Source organism: Drosophila melanogaster, chromosome 4, assembly GCF_000001215.4.
Source record: "Drosophila melanogaster chromosome 4".
Lineage (NCBI taxonomy): Eukaryota > Metazoa > Arthropoda > Insecta > Diptera > Drosophilidae > Drosophila > Drosophila melanogaster.
Window position 1 is genome coordinate 767,715 of NC_004353.4, and position 26,328 is coordinate 794,042.

General features: G+C 36.0%; 2 protein-coding genes and 1 long non-coding RNA gene across 8 annotated transcripts in view, besides 8 other annotated features; 1 reads left to right on the forward strand and 2 right to left on the reverse strand.

The window, feature by feature from the left end:
• The window catches only part of bt (bent), a 52,075-nt gene extending 43,315 nt beyond the window's left edge, over positions 1 to 8,760 (forward strand). For 3 of the 5 annotated variants that reach the window (NM_001169354.2, NM_205876.3, NM_001297787.1), the window contains 8 exons: positions 48 to 1,026; positions 1,090 to 1,431; positions 2,839 to 3,881; positions 4,689 to 4,745; positions 6,303 to 6,403; positions 6,471 to 6,597; positions 6,663 to 6,965; positions 7,201 to 8,367. In NM_001169354.2, the coding sequence (NP_001162825.1) occupies positions 48 to 1,026; positions 1,090 to 1,431; positions 2,839 to 3,881; positions 4,689 to 4,745; positions 6,303 to 6,403; positions 6,471 to 6,597; positions 6,663 to 6,965; positions 7,201 to 7,835 (3,587 nt within the window). In that variant the 3' untranslated portion in view covers positions 7,836 to 8,367. Of the gene's footprint in view, positions 1 to 47; positions 1,027 to 1,089; positions 1,432 to 2,838; positions 3,882 to 4,688; positions 4,746 to 6,302; positions 6,404 to 6,470; positions 6,598 to 6,662; positions 6,966 to 7,200 lie in introns of all 5 variants that reach the window. The other 2 variants (NM_001272143.2, NM_001272142.1) reach the window with 2 other exon arrangements.
• Positions 2,079 to 2,125: a mobile genetic element.
• Positions 5,494 to 6,091: a mobile genetic element.
• On the reverse strand, positions 8,761 to 9,432 carry lncRNA:CR45200 (long non-coding RNA:CR45200). The gene has a single exon (NR_123748.1). It is a non-coding gene; the product is annotated as a long non-coding RNA:CR45200 (long non-coding RNA).
• Positions 9,433 to 10,801: 1,369 nt separating this feature from the next.
• MED26 (Mediator complex subunit 26) lies at positions 10,802 to 21,264 on the reverse strand. Of its 2 annotated transcripts, none has more exons than NM_166791.2 (6): positions 21,181 to 21,264; positions 19,367 to 19,495; positions 18,478 to 19,312; positions 15,588 to 16,223; positions 15,460 to 15,531; positions 10,802 to 13,955 (listed from the first exon to the last, which is right to left on the reverse strand). In NM_166791.2, exons 2-6 carry the CDS (start codon positions 19,430 to 19,432, stop codon positions 11,113 to 11,115), a joined length of 4,452 nt encoding a protein of 1,483 aa, NP_726610.1. In that variant the 5' UTR covers positions 19,433 to 19,495; positions 21,181 to 21,264; the 3' UTR covers positions 10,802 to 11,112. The 2 variants fall into 2 exon arrangements, with proteins under 2 accessions (NP_726610.1, NP_651936.1); NM_143679.4 differs by lacking the exon at positions 21,181 to 21,264 and adding an exon at positions 19,738 to 19,900.
• Positions 13,990 to 14,402: a mobile genetic element.
• Positions 14,411 to 14,842: a mobile genetic element.
• Positions 14,843 to 14,994: a mobile genetic element.
• Positions 16,443 to 17,752: a mobile genetic element.
• Positions 17,974 to 18,435: a mobile genetic element.
• Positions 21,225 to 26,328: part of a mobile genetic element that runs on past the window's edge.

A 26,328-nucleotide genomic window follows, 5' to 3' on the forward strand; every position in this document is an offset into this window, starting at 1 on the left:
TGCGTTTTTGGTATAATAAATATTTTGAATTTTTGAAAAATTCTTAGCTGCTCCAAAATTAAACGTTCCTCCAAGATTTAGAGACACTGCTTACTTCGATAAGGGTGAAAATGTTGTAATCAAAATTCCCTTCACTGGCTTCCCAAAACCACGTATACACTGGGTTAGGGACGGTGAGAATATTGAATCCGGTGGTCATTACACTGTTGAGGTTAAAGAAAGACATGCCGTTCTTATCATTCGTGATGGATCGCACTTGGACTCGGGACCTTATAGGATAACAGCGGAGAATGAACTTGGTTCGGATACAGCTATAATACAAGTGCAAATTAGTGATCGTCCAGATCCCCCACGATTCCCTTTAATAGAAAGTATTGGCACAGAGTCATTGTCTCTTAGTTGGAAAGCACCTGTATGGGACGGTTGCAGCGACATAACGAATTACTACGTAGAGCGGCGGGAGCACCCATTATCTTCGTGGATACGAGTCGGAAATACTAGGTTTACGTCTATGGCAGTCAGCGGCTTGACTCCAGGAAAGGAGTACGATTTCCGCATATTTGCTGATAATGTATATGGACGGTCTGATGCTTCAGACACAAGTACTCTAATCAAGACTAAGGAGTCTGTTAAAAAGAAACCAATTGAACGTAAATGGGAAATTGATGCAAATGGACGAAAACTGCGCGGAAAAGCAGATGGACCAGTTAAAGACTACGATTCATATGTGTTTGATATTTACTCCAAGTTCGTTCCGCAACCCGTGGAAATATCCCAGCAAAGTGTATATGATAGGTATGATATCCTTGAGGAAATCGGAACAGGGGCATTTGGAGTAGTACATCGCTGTCGTGAGAGAAGCACAGGAAATATTTTTGCTGCCAAGTTCATTCCAGTATCACACTCAGTTGAGAAAGACTTGATACGTCGTGAAATAGATATAATGAATCAACTGCATCATCAGAAGCTTATCAACTTACACGATGCTTTCGAAGACGACGATGAAATGATCCTAATACTGGAATTGTAAGCAACAACCAAAATATACTTCTAATATTCTTATTATTGTTACTTGATTTTTTATTTTAGTTTATCTGGTGGTGAATTATTTGAACGCATTACTGCTGAAGGTTACGTAATGACGGAAGCTGAAGTTATAAACTATATGAGGCAAATTTGCGAGGGCATCAGACACATGCACGAACAAAATATTATCCATTTGGACATAAAACCAGAGAATATAATGTGTCAAACTCGTTCTAGCACAAATGTTAAACTTATCGACTTTGGACTAGCGACGCGCCTCGATCCAAATGAAGTTGTTAAAATAACAACAGGCACGGCTGAGTTCGCTGCACCAGAGATCGTCAACAGAGAGCCAGTCGGCTTTTACACTGATATGTGGGCTACTGGAGTACTCTCCTATGTTCTGTAAGTTTTTATATGTTTCCTTTTTATTAATTTACTTTATGCAATATACATGCCAGGTATCTATGTGCTTCAGGCTATTTTATTTTAATCTTGGTAAAAAATATATATTTGCAAGCAAACGTGCGCTGCGTTTATGTCTCTGGATGTCTAATCTCAACTTACGGACAGGGAAATATAGCCAGATAGATCCTAATCAAGAATACATATAATTTACACACATCCTTTCAACAAATCTAGTATATCCTTCTAGTCTACGAGTAAAGGGCATTGTTCTTTTTTCGTATACTTCTTTGCTTAGCGGAAAAATCGGCAAAATTTGAGATTTAACAGCATAGAGGACGACCTTAGCAATTATACTTTAGATATCGCAAATAACAAGTACAAGTAACGTCAAACACGTTCTAGTTAACTGTCCTCTCCTTTCCCTACAGTTCCCTTTCAATCAATCAACCTAACCCAACGAACGATAACATCAAGAAAACTATAACCTTTTTTCTAAAGTCCAACCTAATTCATAAGTTTATCATGTAGAACTATATTTTTTCTCCCTCCGTATAAACCATCGTCACCCTAGAGGAGCCTTATTATTTTATACTTTATGTTAGTTTTAAATAAATAAATAAGTCCAAACGTCTTTCAAAAGTGTGGACGTGCCTTCCTTCTACTTGTTACATAATTTTCAACGAATCTAGTATACCCTTTTTCTCTACAAGGGTTTATAATTATTATATTATATATAATATCATTCTCCTGTTCTTTAAAATAGATCTAAAATGCCTCTATGGCAGCTGCAGAATATAGACAATTTTTTGGATGTAATTTGTACGCCCGCATACCCAACACTCGTGAAGTAAATGGGTTTTTTAGATTTGTTATAAATTCCTATCAGGGAAAGGTAGAAATTTCTTCCGATATATACCGTTTATATATTCTAGATCAGAACGACCACCAGAGTCACTAGAACCATTTTCGTATGTCTGTCAGTCCGTATGAACTCTTAGACCTCGTAAACTATATGACCTAAGACTATAAGTGATGCCTGCGCAAGTTTGATCACATTTCCAAGCACACTAGTACCCCCATACCCTCTGTTTAGCTTGGTGTCTCTGTCTAGCATGGTGTATTAAAAACCTATAAAACTAATAGTTCTTTGGAAAATGGATGCTTAAGCATTTAATGTCACTTGCTTTGCTGCCTGCGGAATACCATATTTCATGTACTTTCATTTGCTAAGTTCCGGGTACATAAGAGTCCCGCGACTCCCGCGACATCAACTACAGCGTTTTCCTGATCTTCGGAACTGAGAAATGTTTTACGAACTCTAACCAGTATCCAAGCATAGTTATTTTACCACTTGCTGGTTCGAGCAAGTTTAATACAACAAAATTAAAAAATCTTTTTTTTTAGGTTAAGCGGATTATCGCCCTTTGCTGGTGATAATGATGTTCAAACTCTCAAAAACGTAAAGGCTTGCGATTGGGACTTCGACGTAGAATCCTTTAAATACATTTCTGAAGAAGCTAAAGATTTTATAAGAAAATTGCTCGTTAGAAACAAAGAAAAGCGTATGACGGCTCACGAATGTCTTCTGCATCCTTGGCTGACTGGAGACCATAGTGCTATGAAACAGGAAATCAACCGTGATCGTTATCTAGCCTATCGAGAAAAATTGAGAAGAAAATATGAAGACTTCGAGAGGTTCCTGCTGCCGATTGGCCGGCTTTCTGAATACTCATCCTTAAGAAAATTGCTGATGGAGAAATATAAGATCCATGATGCTGTTTTCGATAGGCGTCAAGCAGCGCCACGTTTTGTAATTCGACCATCTTCACAATTTTGCTATGAGGGCCAAAGCGTAAAGTTCTACTGCAGATGCATTGCAATAGCCACACCTACTCTCACTTGGTCACATAATAATATCGAGTTGCGACAGAGTGTCAAGTTTATGAAACGATACGTTGGAGATGATTACTACTTCATCATTAACCGAGTTAAGTTGGACGATCGAGGAGAATATATTATACGCGCAGAAAATCACTATGGCTCTAGAGAAGAAGTCGTTTTCCTAAATGTTCAGCCCTTACCAAAAGAACAGCCGAGGTACCGAACGGAATCAACTCCGGTGCGCAGACGTGAACCCTTGCCGTACACATTCTGGCAGGAAGAGTCAGAGACGGCGCCCAGTTTCACATTCCTTTTGCGGCCACGCGTCATGCAAGCCCGCGATACATGCAAACTACTGTGTTGCTTAAGTGGCAAGCCAGTACCTAATGTAAGGTGGTACAAGGACGGCCGAGAACTTAGCAAATACGAGTATGCGATGACTCACTCAGATGGAGTTGTCACCATGGAAATAATTGACTGCAAGCCATCCGATTCAGGAAAATACAGCTGTAAGGCAACAAACTGTCACGGAACAGACGAAACAGATTGTGTTGTGATTGTTGAAGGTAAACTAAAAGAACACTAGCTTTGTAAGTTCTAAAAAACCCGAAAATGCAGAGAAAGGTTTAGTGAAAGAATAAATTTATTTTTCAGATAGGTAAATGATTAAATTTATTTTATTTAGCAAATTACATATCTTCAGACTTATAATGCTTATAGTAGTAGTAGTAGATGGACTTAATATTTATTTATTTTTAATCGGATATATAAAAAACGCATTAAAGACTATTTGTATAATGCCTGACTATATAAAATGTTAGTATTTAACATATTAATCAGTAAATTAATTATCTTCAGAATTCAGCTTTTGCTGAAAAAGGCTCAATTTCCATTTATTTATTCACCAATTTAAAAAAAGACAAAAACTCTTACTGTACTGCATGCAGCAGAGTATTTAGTAAATTTCTTATCTTCTAAATGTTGTCTTGTATGCATTACTGGTAGAGGGGTTGAACTTTCATTTATTTTTACTCCGACGTATGTAGTAATGGAATTTAAGATACTTGTGGATTATGCTTTTCTAATATATCATGTTTTTAATTATCGCTTGGATTTAATTAGAAATATATTTTCATTTTCTTTATTTGTTGTGAGGACTTTAAGTTGCGTTTTAGGATTAAAGATTAATTACGAGTATAAAATCATTACTCATTATGGTTAAAAGATTTAACCATTTTTTGAATAAAATCTGGAATCGACTTAAGATTAAATTTTAAGGCGTATGAATATTATAAACAGGCGTGTCTGTCTACATGTATATTGATGGGTTCGTACTATTTGCTATAATACATTTTTAAATTCAATTTTCCCAGGAGAATGGGTTACGCCTGAGCAGGCTCAACTCGCCCACAATTTTCTTTACTCAGGAGGTAAATGCTAATAATGAATCAAATCCAAACTAGAAATACACATTTATCGTCAGCATGCTTCTTTATATACTTAAAATATATACTTACTCAATCAAACGTTCTAAAACAGTGAAAGTGATTAAGTCGACGACAAAAATTGTATAGCCGTTACAATTATCTTTGATTTTGCGATGATGTTCACGGCTTCACATCCTGTTATACCAAAATTATACTGTAATATAAAAGAATAACATTGGAGGTTCCGAAAAAATTTAGTTCATTGCGACGCTCAAAATACAAATCCGGTCACAAATTGAACATGTTTGAACGCCAACAAAAAACATTTTAGCTAATAAATAAATAATTATGTGCAGAAAAGAGGCATATACTATATGTGCATATATGGACATATCGTTTCATGTGTGTATCCAAAAAATACTAAAATGTTAAATAAGTTGAAAACACGTCTTTGCAAAAAGTTTCACATGCCAAAGGCCTTTATTTAGTATTGGCAGATAATACTTTCGCATGATAATACCTAAAATGGCATTAAACTACAATTTTTAAATCCAAGAACCAAGAAATTTTCTATAGAAGTTTATACCCCGCAACCAAGCACATTTTTTTTTGACCCATCAATGTAATTTAATAAAGGTCTTACTTTGTAACACAGATATATTAGTGATTTTAAACGACTCCCAAACGTATTGTTTGACCACGATTTAAACCAAATTTGAACGTGATGCTATTTTGGTATTGCATTTATATATATAGCTGCGGTTAAAATAATAGCACTACTGCAGGTGGAAAGTTGATTTTCTAAAAAAAATTATTAAATGTTTATATTTTTTAAAGTCAGATTGCATGAATAATAAATACCATATGTTGGCTCTCTGAGCAAGCAAGCCAAACCCATAAATAACGATGATCTTTGGGGTCTGGTCAAGGATCCATGGAGCAAAATTCCTCAATAACGGTGCCAGGACTTGGTGGACTCCATGCCAGGACGATGCGCGGCTGTCATTGCCAACAAAGGTCACGCAACCAAATATTAAGATTCTTTAAACATAGTTCTTAAGATATAATCCGTTTGATGAATTATTTTTTTATTTTTTTGGTTAGTTTTAGCAAACTACGAGAAACAGTGCTATTTTTGTTACCGCCTAAATTTGAAGTTTTTTATTTTTGTTTTACCAATTATTTTTAAAATATCCATTAGATCTGTTACTATTTTTTTTATTTCGATTGAAAATCATTGTAGTATTTAAGTTTAGTGAGTAAAATGATGAAAAAGTGTCAGAAAATAGAGAAACGCTGGGACAAACACAAAATGTGCTTATGGTGCTATTATTGTTACCGCAACTGTATATATTTAGACTCTCAATGAAGTGACATTTCATTGTCGTTCGAGTCAAGAGTAGGTGTTACACGGAACTATACATATTGTTTATTATAAAAATACGCTCGACTTAACGAAATATTAACACACCGTTTTCTCAAATCATGAAAACTGTAGTTACAGTTCATCCTTTTAAACATTTAAATTTTGAAATGAATTGTCTCTACTTAACTAAACAGATAGGAAATACATAGAGCAGCCAATTAAGCCAGCTCCCCTCCCAATAGTGACATCCCGGCAGTATACATCATCTTCAGTCCAAAACACATCTGAACCACAGGTAAGTAAAAAATTTAAATTTTAAATTTAAAAAAATTTTATGATATTTTTTTATTATTCTGTTATAGGGTGACAAAGTAAATGTGTCCAACTCAAACTCATCAGGCATTTCAAACAAGAAGAAGTATGCATCAAATAGTTTACAGGCCCCAGGAAGCCCGTCAAGATCACGAAGCGCTACCAAAGAGCTTATACGTACGTATTTATTAAATATTTGTCGATAAAAGATTTCGTATTCATATATATGTATGTCGTCTTAGTTCCACCAGATGATTCATTAATGTGCAAACCGGAATTTACGAAGCCCCTTCACGATTTAACAATTCACGATGGAGAACAGTTAATATTAACTTGCTATGTAAAAGGAGATCCAGAGCCTCAAATCTCTTGGTCGAAAAATGGAAAGTCCCTATCATCTTCTGATATTTTGGACTTAAGGTATAAAAATGGTATTGCAACTTTAACCATCAACGAAGTGTTTCCTGAAGACGAGGGAGTTATCACTTGCACGGCCACAAATTCTGTTGGAGCCGTGGAAACTAAATGCAAACTAACAATACAGCGTAAGTAGATAATAATTAAATAAATAAATACTTTGCCAAGTAATCCGGGAATGTAAATCCGTTACCTGATTTACCTTCTTTGTTCACCCTCGTTTGCTAACGATTATACTGATTAAGTAAATACTTTTGTTTTGTATATTTGATAAATTTCGTTTTCATTATCTAAAATTTTACTTTACTTTTTAAATTTCTATGTTTTCTAAACATTTAAATAACAATTAATTTTCTTTTCAAGCCCTGGATAAAAACATAAACAAGCGAAAAGTAAATGCCGGCGACAACGCGCCGAAAATAGTTAGCCACTTGGAGTCCAGATTTGTTAGGGATGGCGATGCAGTGAATCTGGCTTGTCGCATAATTGGAGCTCAACATTTCGATGTCGTATGGCTGCATAATAACAAAGAGATAAAGCCGAGCAAGGATTTCCAATACACCAACGAGGCCAATATATATCGATTACAAATTGCAGAGATATTTCCCGAAGATGGCGGCACCTACACTTGCGAGGCCTTCAATGATATAGGCGAATCATTCAGTACCTGCACAATAAATGTAACAGTGCCAGGAGACGAGACTAAGCAGCCTTCCTTTGTAAAGTTTCCCACGTCAGTTTCTGTACTTGAGGGAGAGGGTACCACATTTGAATGCGAAATAGATTCTGAGCTCCTAAATTTGGTTTGGCTGAAAGATGGGAAACCCATTGACGAAACTCTTCCACGTTACTCATTTACAAAGGATGGCCATCGATACTCTTTTGCAGTGGCAAAATGTAATATGGACGATGTCGGTCAATACCAAGCTAAAGCGGTATCTGGGAAGGCCGAAAGTATTTGTGCGTTCTCGATGAACGTTCACACAGCGGAATCCTAAGCTACTTCGGATAGACAAATTACATTGTTAGACAAAAGATAAATCAGCACATATATATATGTCAAAATTTGACTGCTCATCAAAAGTCACATTCATCATTCAAATATCTATACATATATGTACATAGGCGTTTATGTATATAAGTATATGTAAAGTTTATGCATTTCAACCAAATCGTCCATAATTGGGCAACATTACATGTTTACATGTTTACTTACAAATCATAATTCACGCATTATACGTAGAAATACTATTAATCAAAAATTAATATGTAAGAAAAATTTATTGTAATAGAAAAACTTCATATTTTGATGAACTCACAGGTACTGATCGAAAATAACGAGATCTTCGCTACTTGAGTGACTTCTGGCATCCTCAACAATAAGATCTAAACCTCATTAGCCATTCAAGTAGTTGCAAACTCTACTTCTCGGACAGAATTCTGTATAACTTACGAAACATAAAGACAAATATGTAGTGCGCGGGCTCTATTTGACATAAAAATAAATGTAAAATTTATTATAAAAGTTTTAAATGAAATGAAATTATTCATTTAGTTTCCAACTTGTAGATTGTATATTTATAAATTATTGAGTTCCTTACCTGCGTTGGAAATAACGTGGCCAAATTAACTGGGCTATCTTGCTTATTAATATATTTCACAACATGGCCCTGGTAGAAAATTTGACACATTTCCATCTGATAAACGGAAGTAATAAGAACACAAAGACGTTTTCTATCTACAGCAATGGGACCGAATCCTGGTCGCGCTATACGGTTTTTGTAAAGGCATTAAATTTTCTTTATTGTAACACAGACATTTATTAAAACGCACATTAACCAACTTAATGCTAAAATACGTTGAGTTAAAGAAATGGGAGAGGATATCGTGAATACATAACAGGACAAAGAAAACAATTTTTATAAATAGTATAAAAACAATTACTGCTTCAGAACTTAAGAGTTATTTGGTCTTCTTGTCCACAGACCTCCAAGGTGTTTTTGTTTAAGCCATCGGGTCATCGGGTTAAGGTGGTTGATGTGAGCTGTGGAGGCGTTCTTTATACCGGCTTGAGTGACGGTTGATCCGTTCTCTGCAGTGCGAATATGGAGGTCATTTGCGAGGGCGTCGTTGGGCTTCCTAGATTAGCACGACATGTGTTTGCTTTTTTGATGTGTGCTACGTCCAGGTGAGTGTCTTGCCCAGGATCAAACGCTGACACTGCACCAGGGAAAATTGTGCGATAGGGGCTTTTCGAAGCTCAACTCTATGGTGTGTCCTTTCAATGAAAAGTTCCAGGGTCGCGACCCTTTTCCCTTTTTAGGCAAATCCTTGGCAATTATTGTCCATAACTTCAAATTTCAAAAGAGCTTGTGCGAGATTTTTCCCGCAGCGACGTTAAATTTTATGATCAGAAAACAAAGTCAATGGTTGTTTGTGTTCTTTGGCTGTATAGATAATACATGGGGGCCTTCCTGTAGAAAGGACCTGGAAACTTTAACAGACATCAGTCTGCGAGTGCTCTTCCGAGGGTGGTTAGAGACCCACACGGACAATGGTAAGCATTCCAATACCCAGAAGAAGAACTTTGTCACCAAGTCGTCGAAGAGCTTCTCGAAGTCTTCAGCAGAATTGAAAATATGGTGAACAACAGATAAGATAAGATAATAGTTTGTAGTACGACCTAGACCAAGTGTTGGTTGGGCTACGTAAATAATTATAATAATTTTGAGACAAGGCGTGTTATCGACTCCATCATTTGGAATGGCATGTCAATCTGAGAAACTAGTAGTCTTTCCTTGGATTGGTCATTGAACAATTGATGCGAGCTGCATGGCTGTGATGTTAGATGCTGCTGTTGATCTGGCTGCTGTTGTTGGTGTGATAGCTGCTGCTGAGACTGTACTTTTGGTTGTTTTTCGACGCATCTAACTTTGCTTCCTATTGTTGCTGCACAGGGGGTAAACTGTTCACTCTGAGCGCGGATCCACCAAGCTTGGTCGCATATAAGGCCTATTTGTATGACGGGGATCGCTGCTGATATGGAATGTGACACTATCGACTTGCAATATGCAAAAAAAGGGACAAAACCTTAATAGGTGGCTGTGTGGTTTCCGCAACAGTTAACGCATTAAACATCCCCTTTTTCAGACCACATCTGACGCATTAGGGAATATTTTGGCAATAATAATTGATTGGCACCGATATGATCGTTGCCGACAAAGTGTTTCAATAACGTGGACTTCCTTGTTATTAGCTGACGGTAACCATTTTAACAAGTACTAGGTTAGCGAACTTGGTTTTGTGGAAGCGGCTTCTAGACCTCTATTAACAAATTGAACCGTCTGGCCATTCAAGGTAAGAATCTTCCTTATTCCTAATCTAGGGGCTTCCGCCCCCTTAACTGCAATAGAAATGAAAAAGGTGAATTCAATAATTTATATGTATGTATATTGACTCAGAATATAAGCCGAAGTTAATGTGCCTAATCACAGCGAGGAATTGGCGATATTTTAAACTAATTAATTGATATTTAATTTCTAGCCGATTAATAGGCCGTCGCTCTCATTCGGCGAGCGCATAGGCATCGTAAGAAATATTAAATTTGGAAGGCACAACGGAACATGCAAAGACAAATTATGTTGGTAAAAGAGACGGGGACGAGCAAAGGGCGAGAAAAACAACAATAAGAGAAAGAAATTGATTAACGGATTACGTTTCTAAAAAAAAACACAACCTTTATCGCGGATTCACTTGCGATTAGAAGAGAAGCAGACGCGATTTTTATTGAGTGCCAATTTTTAAGAACATTTTAATTATTTTCGAATTAAATTCAATATGGATTCATTTTATAAACAACATTTATGCTAGAAGAGCTACCCCCACCATGTGGACCAGTAAGTCTTTTTTTAAAATAAAATTTATTGGGAAACTAGAAGGGTTAGTTTATATACAATTATACATTACGTGGTGCTATTTTTATTTATAAATTTAAATAAATTTCTCAAAGTTAAAAAATTTTAATTTTTTAAAAACTAGAGAGTAACGAAAATTCTTATTGCGAACCAAATTTTTTCTTTTTTATTATATTTTAATCCAGTTAGATATAGAATTAACCAACCGTGCTGTGATCTGTTCAAAATGTACTAAGTGTATACTAAACAAGATTAAATGTAAGTTAAAATATTTATTAACGTATTTTATTTTACTACACGCCTTCTCATGTTTTTTTTTGTTTCGGAAATGTTATCACACAGCGTGAAAGAAACGTCAAATTTATTCAAGCAAAACGTAAGGCAAAACAATTAAGGGCTCGTTGTTGTACGATCTCAACTGAAGAACTTGATGCCATTCTTTGAATTGTTGAATCCTAGTTAATTTTTTTTCAGCAATATTCGTAGAGGCCATGTCTGAAGATGTTTTAATACCAGTACAGTGCTCAATGCCAAGTGATGGCAGCTTCATTGTTGAATCAAACGATTTCAGCGGTTTCGCACTAATGTTACTGAGCTCATTGGATAAGTTTACACCCAAGTTGTTATTGTTACAATATCTTGTGATAGCATCCGCATTCTCAGGTTTTAATGATTCCAGCGATGTAATATGCGCAGATGATCCCATATTGTCAGATGCATTTTTTGTGTTCGTCCGTAGACTGTCAACAAATATTGAATTAAAAGATTCTAGCATTTTGTTGTTTTGAAAATCATTGCAATAATCAACCTTATCGTTTATTACTTGTATTTCATCCTGAATATCTATATCACTATCGCCTAATGATGTTAATATTGAGTCTTCATCACTTTCGAATTTGAACTCAGAAATCGCAGTGGCGGCACAGGTTTCAGTCTCAGTTTTTAAATTACGGTTATTGGAAGCTGAAAATTTGTTTACATTAGCTTTCTTCAGAAAAGAAGTATTTTCAACTTCGCTATCATCATCATAACTCGAGCTGCTGCTACTGCTATAATTTATTAATCTTTCTCTTATGCCTGAAGTATTATCCCTAGACAATTCGTGAGGAAAAAATAGTTTGTTGTGTAGCTTAGCATTGGCCGATATACATGGTGAATTTGCTTTCAAATGAAATAAATGTTTTAAATCCAGATCAATAAATTTAGTTTGACTTTTGTCCGGTTTTCGAAATATTCTGCGATAGGCAGAAGATCGAGACTGATGGACAATCCTGTCCGTTTTTGACAAATCCTTTTTTTGTGGAATTTCTGTTATACTTTGTGATATATTTGTATCTTCCAGACGCAAGTCTAGAATCGATTTTTGCAAATTTGCTCCATCTGATGTAGATGGAGGAGAAAATGCAGTCATAGAGTTTGCTGGAGAATTAATTTTACTTGGAGTTTTTTTTATTGTCAATACGATGTGATTGCTGCAATTTTCCCCATCACCTGCTGGACGTTGAACAATAGCGTATTCTTCATTATTACTGTTTCCGTATTCATTTTTATAATCATTTTTCATTCCATTTTCGCTGTCAATGCTGTATAAGTTTCTATGCAGATTTGAAAAAGTTCTGTTTACAGCAGTCTTTATTCGTTTTCGATAATGTTTCTTCTTTTTTGAATCATTCTCTAAATATATTCTTTTTCTTCGCTTCATATCTGATTTTCTACTGTTTAATTGAATGTTTTTATTTTGCAGATTTTTAGTTATAATGTGTTGATCTTCCTTTCTACCGGAGTAGCTACTACTGCTAGAACTGCTATAGGGACTGTTACCTTGACAACCGGTATTACTGCTTTTATCGCTAATTCCGTCATGACACACTTTATCATCGGCCAGCTTCAGTAAATTATAACTGATGGCATTACTGGAGAACGATTGCGACGGCGGTAATTGTTCGACGTTGGTATTGACTTGCATTGGCACGTGGTTTTCATTATGGCTGTAAATCGCAGAAGTTGTACCATCGATTTTAACATTTAACGGGTTGCAGTTTTTAAAGGAAGTTTTCATATTTTCGAGGCTTTCGAAATTGTTAGATATTTTATCATTCGCCGTGGACGAGTTAACAAAATTTTTAAACCTTCGTCTAGCTCTTCGACACGTTGGTAAGCACTTTGCAACACCAAGAAACGGTGAAATTAAAGATGTAAAATTTTTAACCCTATAAGGCTTTATACTTTTTAATGAACTTAGATCTTTTCTTATTCGATCTGATGTTAGAAGTCCATATTTAGGAACAACATCAGCTCCATTAGTCACCGTGTACGATTCCATGGTATCCATAATTGTGTGCTCAGATTGAAAACTTGTAAATGATTCCACACTGTCCCAATTACCATTTATGTTTGGTATATAATAGTTGTGCAACGCATTAATGTGAAAGCTGGTCACTTTGTTGGTTTGTATATAAAACCTTTGCCTTGCTAAGCAATCGGGATCTTCGTGAACTGTAAAAGCAGGAATAGCATTTTGTGTTTCATTTTTTCCTCTTTCTTGATTCGAATTATCTTGTTGAGCATCATCGTTGAAATGTATGATATTCAACGAAGCATTTTGTGCAGATGCACCAAAATTTATGTTTTTGGTATCTGATTTATTATTTTTTAACTCATCAGCTCTAGCAATAGGCTTTTGAATTTCATCCATAATAAAATATAAAGGATCGTCGTTATCATCAAAATCTAAATCAAATATGGACTTTACCAATTTTGGCTGAGTGTCAATTACTTCACCATTAACAGAGCGTTGCGATGTAGAATAATTATCTTGATTGTGACAAGAAAGGTTATCTTTAGAATTTAAACTTATTTTTGCATTGTACGACTGCTCATCTAAAGTGGAATTATTCGATTCTCCTAATGTTCCTTGAACCCCTTCGATAACTATACAAGTACATGGTATTATTTTTTCTTGGTACACCCTCTCAATTTCAATTTCACTCAGCGGACTGTTTAAGCTGTGAATTAGATGCATTAGTTGAGTGGTGATATCATTAACATTTGTAGGAATCAAGTTTTCCCGATTATTTGCTAACGGTAAGCTCTGAATTGAATTGCTATTGCTATCTAACGAGGTACATTCCTTTATCTCTTGTGATTTATTACTATCGTGTGATGGATCTGAAGTGACGGTATCACTATCAGTGTTTCCCAGATCTGTAAAAAGAGAAATGTTTATATTAAACAAAATAGAATGCTGTATATATAGTTCCCCGACTATTAGATACCCATTACTTAGCTAGTATGAATGCGAACGCGAAATTTCATAATTTTTCTGCGATATCGATATATATTTTGGAATAAAATGAGAAAAAATGTGAAAGTGGTTCGAAAGTGTGAGCGTGGCCCGTTTGGCGGCTTTAGGGCGTTAGATAGGGCGTGGCAACATGGGTCAATAAACTTCTTTCGCATCTGTGTCTCTAGAATCTGTATGCCGAATCGCAACTTTTAAGCTTTTATAGTTCCTGAGATCTCGACGTTCATACGGACAGACGGACATGGGTAGATCGACTCGTCTATTGATCCTAATCAATAATGTGAATACTTTATATAGGGGAAACGCTTCCTTCTGCCTGTTACATAATTTTCAACGAATATAGTAACCCTTTTACCAAAGACACTAGAATAACAAGATGCGTAACGGCCATACATTGGTTTTACACTATGCAGCCACTTTTTTGGTGACAGCCAAAATTGCCCTCTGTCCTCTGGCTTACGCTGAGAGCGTAAGAAATCTAAAAATCTTGTTTGTGTGAGTAAACACAATAGACTAGAACGTGTATGTGTATTTACACAAATAATAAAAGCAAATACAAAAGAAATTATAACTACTGTAATTTAAATTATAAATTTTCTAAAAAGAAGTCATTACATTGAGAAAAAAATATTTTGCAAGCTTAACACCCTAATGACAAATATTATAAAGTAATTTTTAAAATTTATTTTGTTATTATGTTTACATACATACATATGTACATACATAGATTCGCTTGTTACTATTTCTAAGCTATATTTAAATAATAATTACGTTTTTTTTTGCTTTTTTTTGGCAAATTTACAATGCATGAGCATTCGAGTGCACACATACAGTTGTCGACTGTCACTGTATGCGTGTAAACGAGCTGTTCGCTGTAGAGCTCTCCGCTCTCTCGCTCTTGAACAAAAATTCGAGAGCCTGGTGCACCTCTAGAGCCACATCATATGGTGTTACGAATCTTGTTTTTCTAGTGTCTTCGCTTTTAAAAATCTGATTATTTTTGTTCCTATTTTTGGGTTGTTCAAAAGTTTTGACATGGCTAAAGATTGTAATAAGCGTGCATCTGCATTTTAAGTCAAGACTCTCCACTTTTATAGGACCATGGCTCATGCTCAAAATTATTTGTTCATATCTGGCAAACTTCTTACTCGTAGAGTAAAATCATATACTAGTGAAGGGAATAATAAACATATTACTCAATAGATATATACGCATATATGAGCAAGTAAAAATATATATGTATAATAGGGTTGTTCAAAAACCGGGAAAATATTTTTTTCGGATACAGAGTAAGCCACGGCATCTTGGTTACATTTATTTACTTTTGTGACAAAATTGTAAACATTCTTCTATCATTCAGGTCTAATCTTCTTAATTGATTTTCCAACAATTATTTGCTCTTACCGTCTATTTTACTTGCGAAGATAGCACTGCCAGATAAAGTTTCCAATATATGTGGAGAATTCATTGAAGTGTCTGAAAAGATTGTGGTACAATTTAATTGCGAAAATTTAGCATTTACAAAAAACAACCTGAGCAAGAAGAAGTTTGTCTCGGAAATGTGGTATGCGAAGGCAGATCTCGATTTGTTGACGAATTTGAAAGATTACTCGCAGATGATTGCATAGAAACACTCAATTTTCTGCTCTGAATTTCATTAAAAAGTTCCTTTGTAGTCTTAACTTTTTTAACAGTAGAGCCACCAAAAAATATTTGTTGAGACAGGCTTGATGATTCCTTTGCAATAAGTGCGTCTACTCCTTTTGATCCTTTTTTCCTACCACGTCGCTTTGGGATCTGGGAAGGCGAATCGCTTTCCAAATACTCATGTCTAGTATTCGACTCATAGCCGATGCTGACAGCGGACATAGGTATCTGATTTGCGGTTGTATTAGTTAACTGAGCATCAAATAAATGTTCAGCTTTCTTTACTTCGTCTACAGTTGAAGGCGATAGACGACTACATGATGCGTTTGAGTCGTAAGCACTATATTCATCAATTTTGTGTTTCCCTGACTCGGTGCTTCGAAACAAATGATCAACAGCCTTAAACCGACCGGTAAAGGTCAATTCGTTTGAGTTTAGTCGAGATTTATTCTGCGAATAACTCGATGTAGCATCTCCAGATACAATTGAGCTCATAGAACTGTTTGAAAGGGAAAATATTTCTGAAAATATAAATAAATTTTTTTTAATATTTGTATTAAATCACTTTTACATTTACTCAAATTACGGAAATTGGAGAAAATATAGGGTTACAATGTATAAAGAAATCAAAAAACAAATTATGTTGCTTAAAATGTGTCTAAACAAACCCAATGGCCCGCAGCTATGGAAAAAATCTCATTACAATGTTTGTATCAAAATGTTACTGAGAGAGATATATGTACAGTTGCGGTAACAATAATAGCACCATAAGCACATTCCGTGTTTGTACCAGCGTTTCTGTATTTTCTGACACTTATTAATAATTTTACTCACTAAACTTAAATACTACAATGATTTTCAATCGAAATAACAAAATTAGTAACAGATCTAATGTATATTTTAAAAACAATTGGTAAAACAAATAAAAACCTTTAAATTTAGGCGGTAACAAAAATAGCACTGTTTCTCGTAGTTTGCTAAAACTAAATTTAAAAAAATTCGACAAATGGATTATATCTTAAGAACTATGTTTAAAGAATCTTAATATTTGTATTTAATAGTGACTGAGCAAGCCATTTTATTACTCGGTTCGATTTCTGCTCAAACCACTTTCGAGCTTTCTTGCTAGTGTGTTTTGGATCGTTATCCTGTTGAAATGTCCAAACCAACGGCATTTCATCCTCGGCATATGGCAGCATCACATTTTTCAGGACATCTGTGTAAATGTGCTGATCCATGATGCCTTGAATCCAATGGATCGGACCTACCCCATAGTATGAAAAGCACGCCCATACCATGATGTTTGATCCCCCGTGCTTTACCGTCTTAAAGGTGAAGCGATGATTATATTCAGTTCGTGGTGGGCGCCGAACATCATCTGACCACAAAATGTTGCTTCAGTTCTCCACAGGCCAGTCCTTGTGTATACTCAAAAGCTGGACTTTTCTGTGGACTGCACGCATTAAGGTTGTTTTGTCTTAAGCATTTGCGAAGTGCTTTGCCGAACCAAGCGCTTGATCTCCACGTTGGACATTGAGGGCTTTCTTCCACGTGTTTCGTCCTTTTCGACAAACAGCAGTGCGTTGCGGATTATTTTGTTTGAACAACCAACAATGCGACCAATTTCAGCGTAGGTTTTACCTTTAATCAAATTTCTTTTTTCGACGGTACAATGCTTTCCACGACCCATGACTAGAGAATTGTTGGTCTTCGTTTGGAACAAATTCAATTAAAACCTTTAATGCAACTCCTTTTTTTTTAAATATGTCGAAAAAAGCCCAAAGCAATCACTCCCATTCATTTTATTCAGCAAATACTTGGTCAGTGCTATTTTTGTTACCGCCTCATTTCGCGCGCTTTTGCAGCAAGTGCCCAAAAACAAAAGGCACTTGCCTCTCTCATGGAGAGAGTAAAAATTTCTTGATTAGACAGACAAAAACATATAGTCCTTATTATTCATGCAATCTGACTTTAAAAAAATAAACATTCAATATTTTTTTTTAGGAAATCAACTTTCCACCTGCAGTAGTGCTATTATTTTAACCGCAGCATACATACAAACATGAGTAACTGTTTTGGTGAGTTTGTAGGTGCGTAAGCAAGTGTTTTCTGTATAGCAATAGACATTGGGAAGACAAAAAATGAAACAAAGAAAATACAAAACATTTTTGAAAAGTGTGGCAATTTGTGGGCGTTAGAGAAGCGTTGGAGATGAGAAAATCCAATTGCGTTATAAACACCCTCTGCACTGAGCTCAAAAAAGCTGGAAGCTGAAAATATTCATTTTAAAGAGGTGGGCTAAAGAAATTGGTTATTTAAGTTATTGGTTTTTTAAGTGCGGGCAATCGAAAAAAAAAATTTGTCAAAGGTTTTCTTAAGGGTGGGAAAACGATAAAAACTAATAATAATGGTTGGGCAAACGTTTTTTATTGATAATATTTAGTTTTAAGAGATGGTCAAACGCTCTATTCTCTGAATAGACCGAGATTAACTTGAATGTCTTATATTTTCTAAAGTATACGTTTTTTCAAAATTCAAAAGTGTTGGCAAACGATGTTATTGCAATTTAAAATATAAAATTTTTGAAAAAGTACACTTTTTGATTATCGAACTTTTTTGAAAATTCAGATCTCAAAGACTGGACGTGGACAAAAAAAAACTAATTGGTGGGCACACGATTCCAGCTTTCAAATTTCGAAAATTCCATTTTTCCGAACCCAGCTTCTTTGAGCTTCTGCAAGGATAGACACAAAGACAAATACAATTGAATCATACCCGAATCTGTTGTCAGAGCGGCCTGTTGAAACCCGTCGCTGGCTTTTGCACCAAATCTTGTATTTGTTGCGACCTGTCCTTCTCTTTCCTTACTTCTTTTTTCCTTTTTTAATTTGCGTTGCCGTGAGCTTGGTGTAGATGGTATTGGAAGTGGCGCAGGAACAATTGAGTTTAATTTTTTTGGATTTAACGAACCGTTATTGTCATTCTCATCGGAATCCGAAGCTATGTCAATAACAACTGAAGCTTCGTTTATCTTCACGGTGCTGTCATCGGTCAAGTTAATCACGGAATTTACCGAATGATCTATGACGATGGGCTGAGGAGAGGCCACGTGGCAACTTCGGATGGAATGCGAATGTCGCCGATCCTTGTGAGTATGCAATGTCGTTATAGCGATGTTTTCGTGGCGATCGCTATCTTTTATACTATTTACAAGGTTGGAGAAGTTCGGATGAAGTAGGGTATGTTCACCCGAAAGCGGAGGCTCCGCAGAGTCGATATTTGAATGCAAATCTGAAACTATTTGCTGCGAAGGAGCAATTGGTTCTGTAATAAAGCTGGTGATAGGGGACTTAACCAAATCTAATGCTGGTTGTGAAGATGAAATTTGACTGGGATGTGCCAAATTTTCAGTGGCTGTTTGCTGAATTCCTACCATTTCCCGCCACTTTTTCAGCAAGGATTTTGCACGTCGAGCCAAATGTTCATTCTTAGTCCTTCTTCTGAGCTGATTTATGTACTTAGCCAATCTGGTGGCCTCCAACTGCTCCTTGGTGATAGTTGTACCCTCCAATGCACATATGACACAGAGAACTGCGTCCATATTGACGACCTGAAAAGATCTTTACATTAACTGATTTGTTGATAAGGTAATACGTTTTCTTACATCGTAGTTTTGATCAAGTGCCTGGGATAGGTGAGTAGTAAGTTCCTGTATTTCGATTTGGTTCATTTATATCTTGCGGTGCGTAAATATTGCCCTGATCCAGATTCAAGGGACGGCGAAATGCAAATACTGTCCAAGTTAGAAAAATAAGGAAAGTAATAGAAAAGTAAGTAGTAGGTAGAAAGTAAAAAGTTATAGTGTATTCACTTCACGTTGTTGCAAAATAAATACTATTATAAATAGCCGTAAAATTGCTATTAAGTAAAGTTTAAAGACCCAGAAGTTCAAAAATTTTAATACCCGAGTTAGTAGCGTGTCTGTGAAACACTCATACCAATACAAAACGTGTATTGCTCAATCGTTATGCTTACAAATATGCACACTTCGAATGTAAAGTCTGTGCTTCCTGAGCGCACTTCCTTGAATATGAAAATTTGTATTTGTCCAAAATAAGGAAAATTAATAATTTATGGTTGACTTCCCGACTTTATTACAATTCGCCATTTTTACCAATGACAGCTGCACTTCAAGGGTGGCAGAAAATCGATAAGTATTTAACAATTATTATCGATATACTTTCACGTGAATTTCTTTTAACAGGAAGGCCTGATCATACTGCTATCAAACAGAATTGAAGAGGAATTGTATTATATGTGACATGAAAACCTATAGGAGTATTATATAAAGTAAACGTCCATTTTTGGGCTAAATGCGTGAATCTCAAAATGAAAAAAGGGTCAAATATACCAGACCAGAAAATGAAGGTTTTGTTGCTTTGTGGTTTGGATATTTTCCCGTTGTCCTATATATTTTGTAAAATATAAAACGATTTCGTAGATTCTCCGTCCAGTTACCCGCTTTACTTAATATGGAGAATATTAAAATATTGTTTGTTTTTTTACCCTTAACTTATTTTATTCGGACTAGCAATGCCGTTTTTTTTTTGTTAAGGATATATAAAGATTCTTAAACTCTTTCATTTCAATGCGAAATATTTGAAAAAAGTGTGTATATATAGGATTTGTACAAAACAAATGCTCTCGGTGTTCTTCAAAAACAAAAAACAAACAAATGGCTTACAATTACCAAACCCCATAACTTGGGTTAAGGGATCATCTCACAATTGAAAAAAAGTAAACTATAGTACTATCCTTCAGCACCAAAATCGAGTATATATTTTTTTCTTATTGCAAAACCTTTGGAAGCCTTTTGTATATAAGAATATATTTTACATTTAATAAGCAACAGAAAAAGAATATGTTTAATTTTTTATATTCACATTTTACCACAGCGGCTTTTTTTTTAATATGTTCTATAATATTATTCTTATTCTGAACCTCGAGCAGAAGAGATTTTATTGACCTTCCCGTCTAAGAACTGAGCTACCCCATGCTTATACTGTGTTTCCGTGTTTGACAAAAACCAAAACTGACTGTGTCCATATATATAGTGTAATTGGAATATAAACGGTTAGTAGTACTAAATTAGGAAGAATGCTTGTCCGATCCGTTCACACTGGTAACGTTAGAATACCGGAGAAAAACTATTATTACTTAAAATGCTAATTAAGTTTAAAAAACATTTTTGTATTTCAGTACAATAATAAAAAATTTAATCATCTCCGCTAGTGAGCAAAATTCAAATATAACGACAGTGACTCTTCTGCATATAAACTTGAGATTTGCAAAAATATAGATGCATCAACTTCATAAATTCACACTTGGCTGGTTTGTCGCTCTTACCGAAATATCCTGATATATTCCTTTTGCACATACATAAATATACTTATATTATATGTCGTTTTTAATACATACCCCCACATTAATCACACTGCACATGGTCTATTCAAAGCCATATAAATAACAAGATGCGTAACGGCCATACCAAAGACACTAGAATAACAAGATGCGTAACGGCCATACATTGGTTTGGCACTATGCAGCCACTTTTTTGGTGACGGCCAAAATTGCTCTCTTTCCGCTCGCTCACGCTGAGAACATAAGAAATCTAAAAATAGAATTTGCTTGCTTGTGTGAGTAAAAACAAGAGACGGGAACGCGTATATGTGTGGGTGTTGTGCTAGAAGACGATTTTCGGGCCGAAATCAATTCTGATCAAAGAAATGAATTTACATTGTACATATTAGGGTAGTTTTTTGCCAATTTCGTAGCAATATGATGAAATAAAATAATTTTTAAAAATTCGCGCCCTTCTTATTATAATTTTAAAATTTTAATTTTAATTTTAAAATTTTTTAATTTTAAAGCTTTTTAAATTCGTTTGTTAAAATCGCCGCTCGAATTAGCTACCGTTTACATATTTATATTTATGTTGATAATTATTTATGTGTAATATGTGTAATAGTCGGTACCCAGGGAACACTACGGGGAGGCCATTACAATTGTAATGGGGTCTTATATTTACGTATATGACCTTCGAGTCGACTTGAAATATTTTAATGTTTAACATTAAAACATTTCCATATTCCCCAATTAAGTTATTTTTCTAACTATTGTTTTTTATTATATATTGCTCGATTTTTCAGTCGTCAGTTATTTAAATAACGCTCATTTTTTTTATTCATGAGATAGAATGCTGAGCTTAGCTTGCTTTTTTTGTCTATCAGCTATCACAGTCCACTTACAATGCTTAAAAAGCAAAACTTTTATAAGTTTGTTTAAAAGATCTGTTCTATGTGCATAACATTCATTATTTTCATAAAACCATAATGGGAAGGCACTACTTTCATTTGTGCACTTAATGCATTGCTCAACAATAAATTTTTTTATACACATTTGTTTTTTATTATTTTTAAAAATATTTTCGAAAGCTTTAATGTGTATTTTGTAAATATTAAAAAATAAATCAGATGGTGCCCTTAATTTCCCGAAGTCCGATTCTATTGAGTAGTTTTTCTCATGTATAAAAAGCTCTGATGGAGCTGTTAAATGCTCGGTTTCTTTTAAAATTACCGATCTGCATTTATCGCAACTGGATCCCTTAGCAATATATCCAACAAAATATCTACTGGAAGTTAATTCAATGGGTACATCATTGCACAAAAAGTTATCTATATTTTGGTCAAAGTACCTCTCATTGTCTTGCACGATTTTGGAAAATGATACAGAGTATTCTTGTTGCTGTATTTCTTTTTTTTCAACGAAAGGCTGATATATTATCGAATCGAACTCTATTGGCAACATAACATCATCATCTGATTCGCAATTCGACTTTTGTGAAAATTTAAAAATGTGTAGAGATATGAGCTTGGCAATTATTATATTAAATTCGTTAACTGAAGGATTTCTGCAGTTACCACCTTTTGCTCGAACGCACGCAAATATATTTTCAAGGGGATCCTGGTTAACTCTACTAGTTAAAAAGAAAAAGTGGTCTGTGTGATCCTTAAAGAGATCTTCGACGAGTCCAAATATAGCTTCAGTAGTTTGGATCAAGCCATCAACACAATATATTTTATTCCCGTGATATTTAACGCTCTTTAGGTATTCCTGCATTTCCTTTAGTTTGTTCCAAACTCCATTGTTAACTTGGAGCGCGCATTTCATGGGGTTTTTGTCAGTTAATACTCTGCTATTCAGGCAATCAAAGTAATCATTATCTTTTTGGACAAATGCAGCCGTAGAAGCTGCAACTTCGGAACTATTTCGATGTAATTGCTTGTTTTGGTTACAAGTCTTAATTGCCGCTGCAACAGTGTGGCTAAGTGTTTGAGTTGCCAAACATACGCGCATTAGCTCAAATCTGGTTGGATTAACGTGACTCCTTGTTAATTTAGTCATTCTCGTTACTGATCCATGATCTAATTCGTAAACCTCTCGAATGACATCAAAGTCAACTAGTCCGTCAGGGGTTTCAAAATTAGCTCTTAGAAAATTATTCCTTACAGACTTGAAAAGATGCGGAATGTCATAAAACATATATTTTTTATTATTTAAGGTAAAGTAAGGTTTCTCATTGGTGACTTCAAGTAGTGAGGTACATTTTCTATTGTTACCTCCTTGATCATACACAACACCCCTTACTTTGAACCCAATTGTTTCAGCAATAATAATATTTTTATAAATAAGACTTTTTAAGCAATCGCCTTTTATATTCGTTTCGGCCACAAAATAGTTTAAAATAAATTTCCATTTTTTTAAAATACCCCGAAGAACAAATACGCAAATATGGCTTCCGATTTTATTAGAGCGATCAAGTAAATGCTCTATTCCATCTATTATATCAACTGACACATTGTAAGTTAGGTTTTTTTTTATTGCTACTTCATCACAAGCCAATATGCACTCTTTATCAGATGCATTCATTTCTTTTATAGCTTCTTTAAGGGCTGAGTACAAACATTCGTTGTCTCCTGGCTGTAACTTTTTTATGCTGTTCCACTTTTGCAAAGATGATGGACTTGGAAAATTTAATTTCAGCGAGTCTCTTAAGAACGTATATGTCGAAGTGGACCTGTAATATATGCTCTGAGCAAACAATTTTTCGCAATCATTCCATCTTGTATTTGTGCCCTTTTTTCCTTAAGAAGCATTTTCGTTAATATTTTTTCATTTCCCGTTAAATTAATTTTATCTATTTCAGAATATATGTTTTTTTCGGTCTTAGATTCTAACCTAACTAATTTTCTTTTTAGGTTTGAGTTTTCTTTCCTCAGCATTTTAATTTTAATTTGTCTCTCATCTGACAATTTTTTAAAAGCGATACATTTTTTTTGAAACACTTTTAATGTTTTCGCATTTTTATGGCACTGCCGACAAACTTCAACAGGGGACTGTGAGCGGTGTCTTTTTCGTGGAGGCGATCCTACAGCATTTAAATTAATATCGGCATTGTTGCAACTTTTATAATTTATAAGATTGCGATCTGGAATTGCCCCTTTCTTCAAATATTTAACCCCAATATCATATGGGGAGAAATGGTCTTGGCATAAAAACAGTGATGAAGTGCTCGCCACAAAATCTTCTGTAAATTGGCATTTTTCCGCCCATCTTATTAGCATTGTTGGATCCCTTTCAGGAAATCTAAACAATTTAAGAGCGGGGAAATCGCGCCTAGATTTCCGACAGTGGGATAAGCTGCACTTCTTCCCACTTATGTATCTTCTTTTTTTCTTGGCCATATCCATAAGATTATTCAAATGGGCCATTAAAATGTTTTTTTTTCACTTACAATTTATAAATTTCAACTCAAACCTTTGTCGAAAAGCAGCAGCACGTTATATTAGCGCGTCAAATTACGAAAATACGTAAACACTATTCACTATTCACTATTTATCGCAATTACTATTTGCGCTTATATTTCCGTACTTTACTTTTGCAACAAAACGACTTTAGTTCAATATAAATTCGATTATATAGCGAAAATATCAAAAAATTGAGGAGCTCTGCGTATAGCCAACTTTAAGCAAACGGGCTAAGATAAATTAAAAGGAAAAACAGAAAAATTGGTGCGCTTTTCTTCCCACCCGAAATGGCGCGGTATAAATTCTGGAGCTGCAGGTGCAGGACTCGGCGGTTTAGGTGGCTGCGAAATCTGTTGGTCAGTCGGTAGATCCTCGTGGTGGTCTTCGCAAGCGTCAGCTTCAGCTAAGAAGGCAGGCTTGAGGAGATCGACTGATATGGCCTTCTCTTGTCCATGAATGCTGATGATGTAGAACTTGTCATCAACCCGGCGTATTACCCGATGAGGTCCCGTGTAAGGCGGCTCGAGTGGTTTCTTAACAGATGCCACTCGCTTGAAGACGTGCGTACAAGTTCTCAGGTCCTTACAAATGAAAACAGGTGGTTTAGCATGATGCGCTGCAGGAGTAGGTCGGGCTGCCCTGATATGTTGACGTAGTTGCTCGGTTAGTCGGTGATCCTTGCTGAAGGCGGTTGGAGTGTGCGATTTAAAAAATTCGTTGGGGATACGAATAGTGGTGCCAAAAAGCATTTCGGCTGGCGATGACTGGAGGTCCGCCTTAAACGCCGAGCGCAGCCCCAACAGAACTGTAGGTAGGAGATCCGGCCATGCTATGTGAGACTTACACATCAGGGCGGCCTTGAGGGTTCGGTGCCATCTCTCCACGATGCCATTTGACTGAGGGTGATATGCGGTTGTACGAATCCTTTCGGCTCCAATTAATTTAGCCAGCTCAGCAAACAATGAGGATTCAAATTGAGTTCCCTGGTCCGTTGTTATAGTGAGTGGGCAGCCAAACATGCAGATCCACTGTGTATACAGAGCTGTCACGACAGTCTCCGCGGTGATATTGGATAGTGGAATAGCTGCAGGCCATCTGCTGAAGCGGTCGATGATGGTAAGACAGTAGCGTAAGTTACGGATTGTGGGAAGTTCAATCAGATCGACGTGAATGTGCTCGAAACGATTGTCAGGAACATCGATCTTCTCCATCGGGCTGCGTGTGTGGCGATGGATTTTGGCCCGCTGGCAAGGAACGCATTGTCGAGACCAGAGGGTGGCATCACGGTTAATTGCTGGCCAGACAAACCGCTGTTTAAGTAATTTTGCAGTTGTACGGCCGCTGGGATGCGCCAATCCATGTACTGCATCAAAAGCTTGGCGTCTCAGACTTTTGGGTAAATATGGCCGCTCGCGTCCACCCGAGATGTCACACCAGATGTCTAGGTTGTCGATGTTCCTAACTTGTAAACCCAGGGACGTGGTTTGAGAGAGCTCAGCCATTTCATCGTCGGTTTGTTGGGCCTCGAATATCGCTTGAGCACTGAAGCTAGACGGCATGCTTATGGTGTTGATGCGTGAGAGGGCGTCTGCCACTGCGTTGTTTTCCCCGGGATTGTACACTATCTCCGTTGAGAATTGGGAGATAAAATCCAATTGGCGGAGTTGTCGAGGCGATGCTTTGCTTGCTTTCTGCCTGAAAGCGTATTGCAATGGTTTATGGTCGGTTTGGATGATGAATGGACGACCCTCTAGAATGT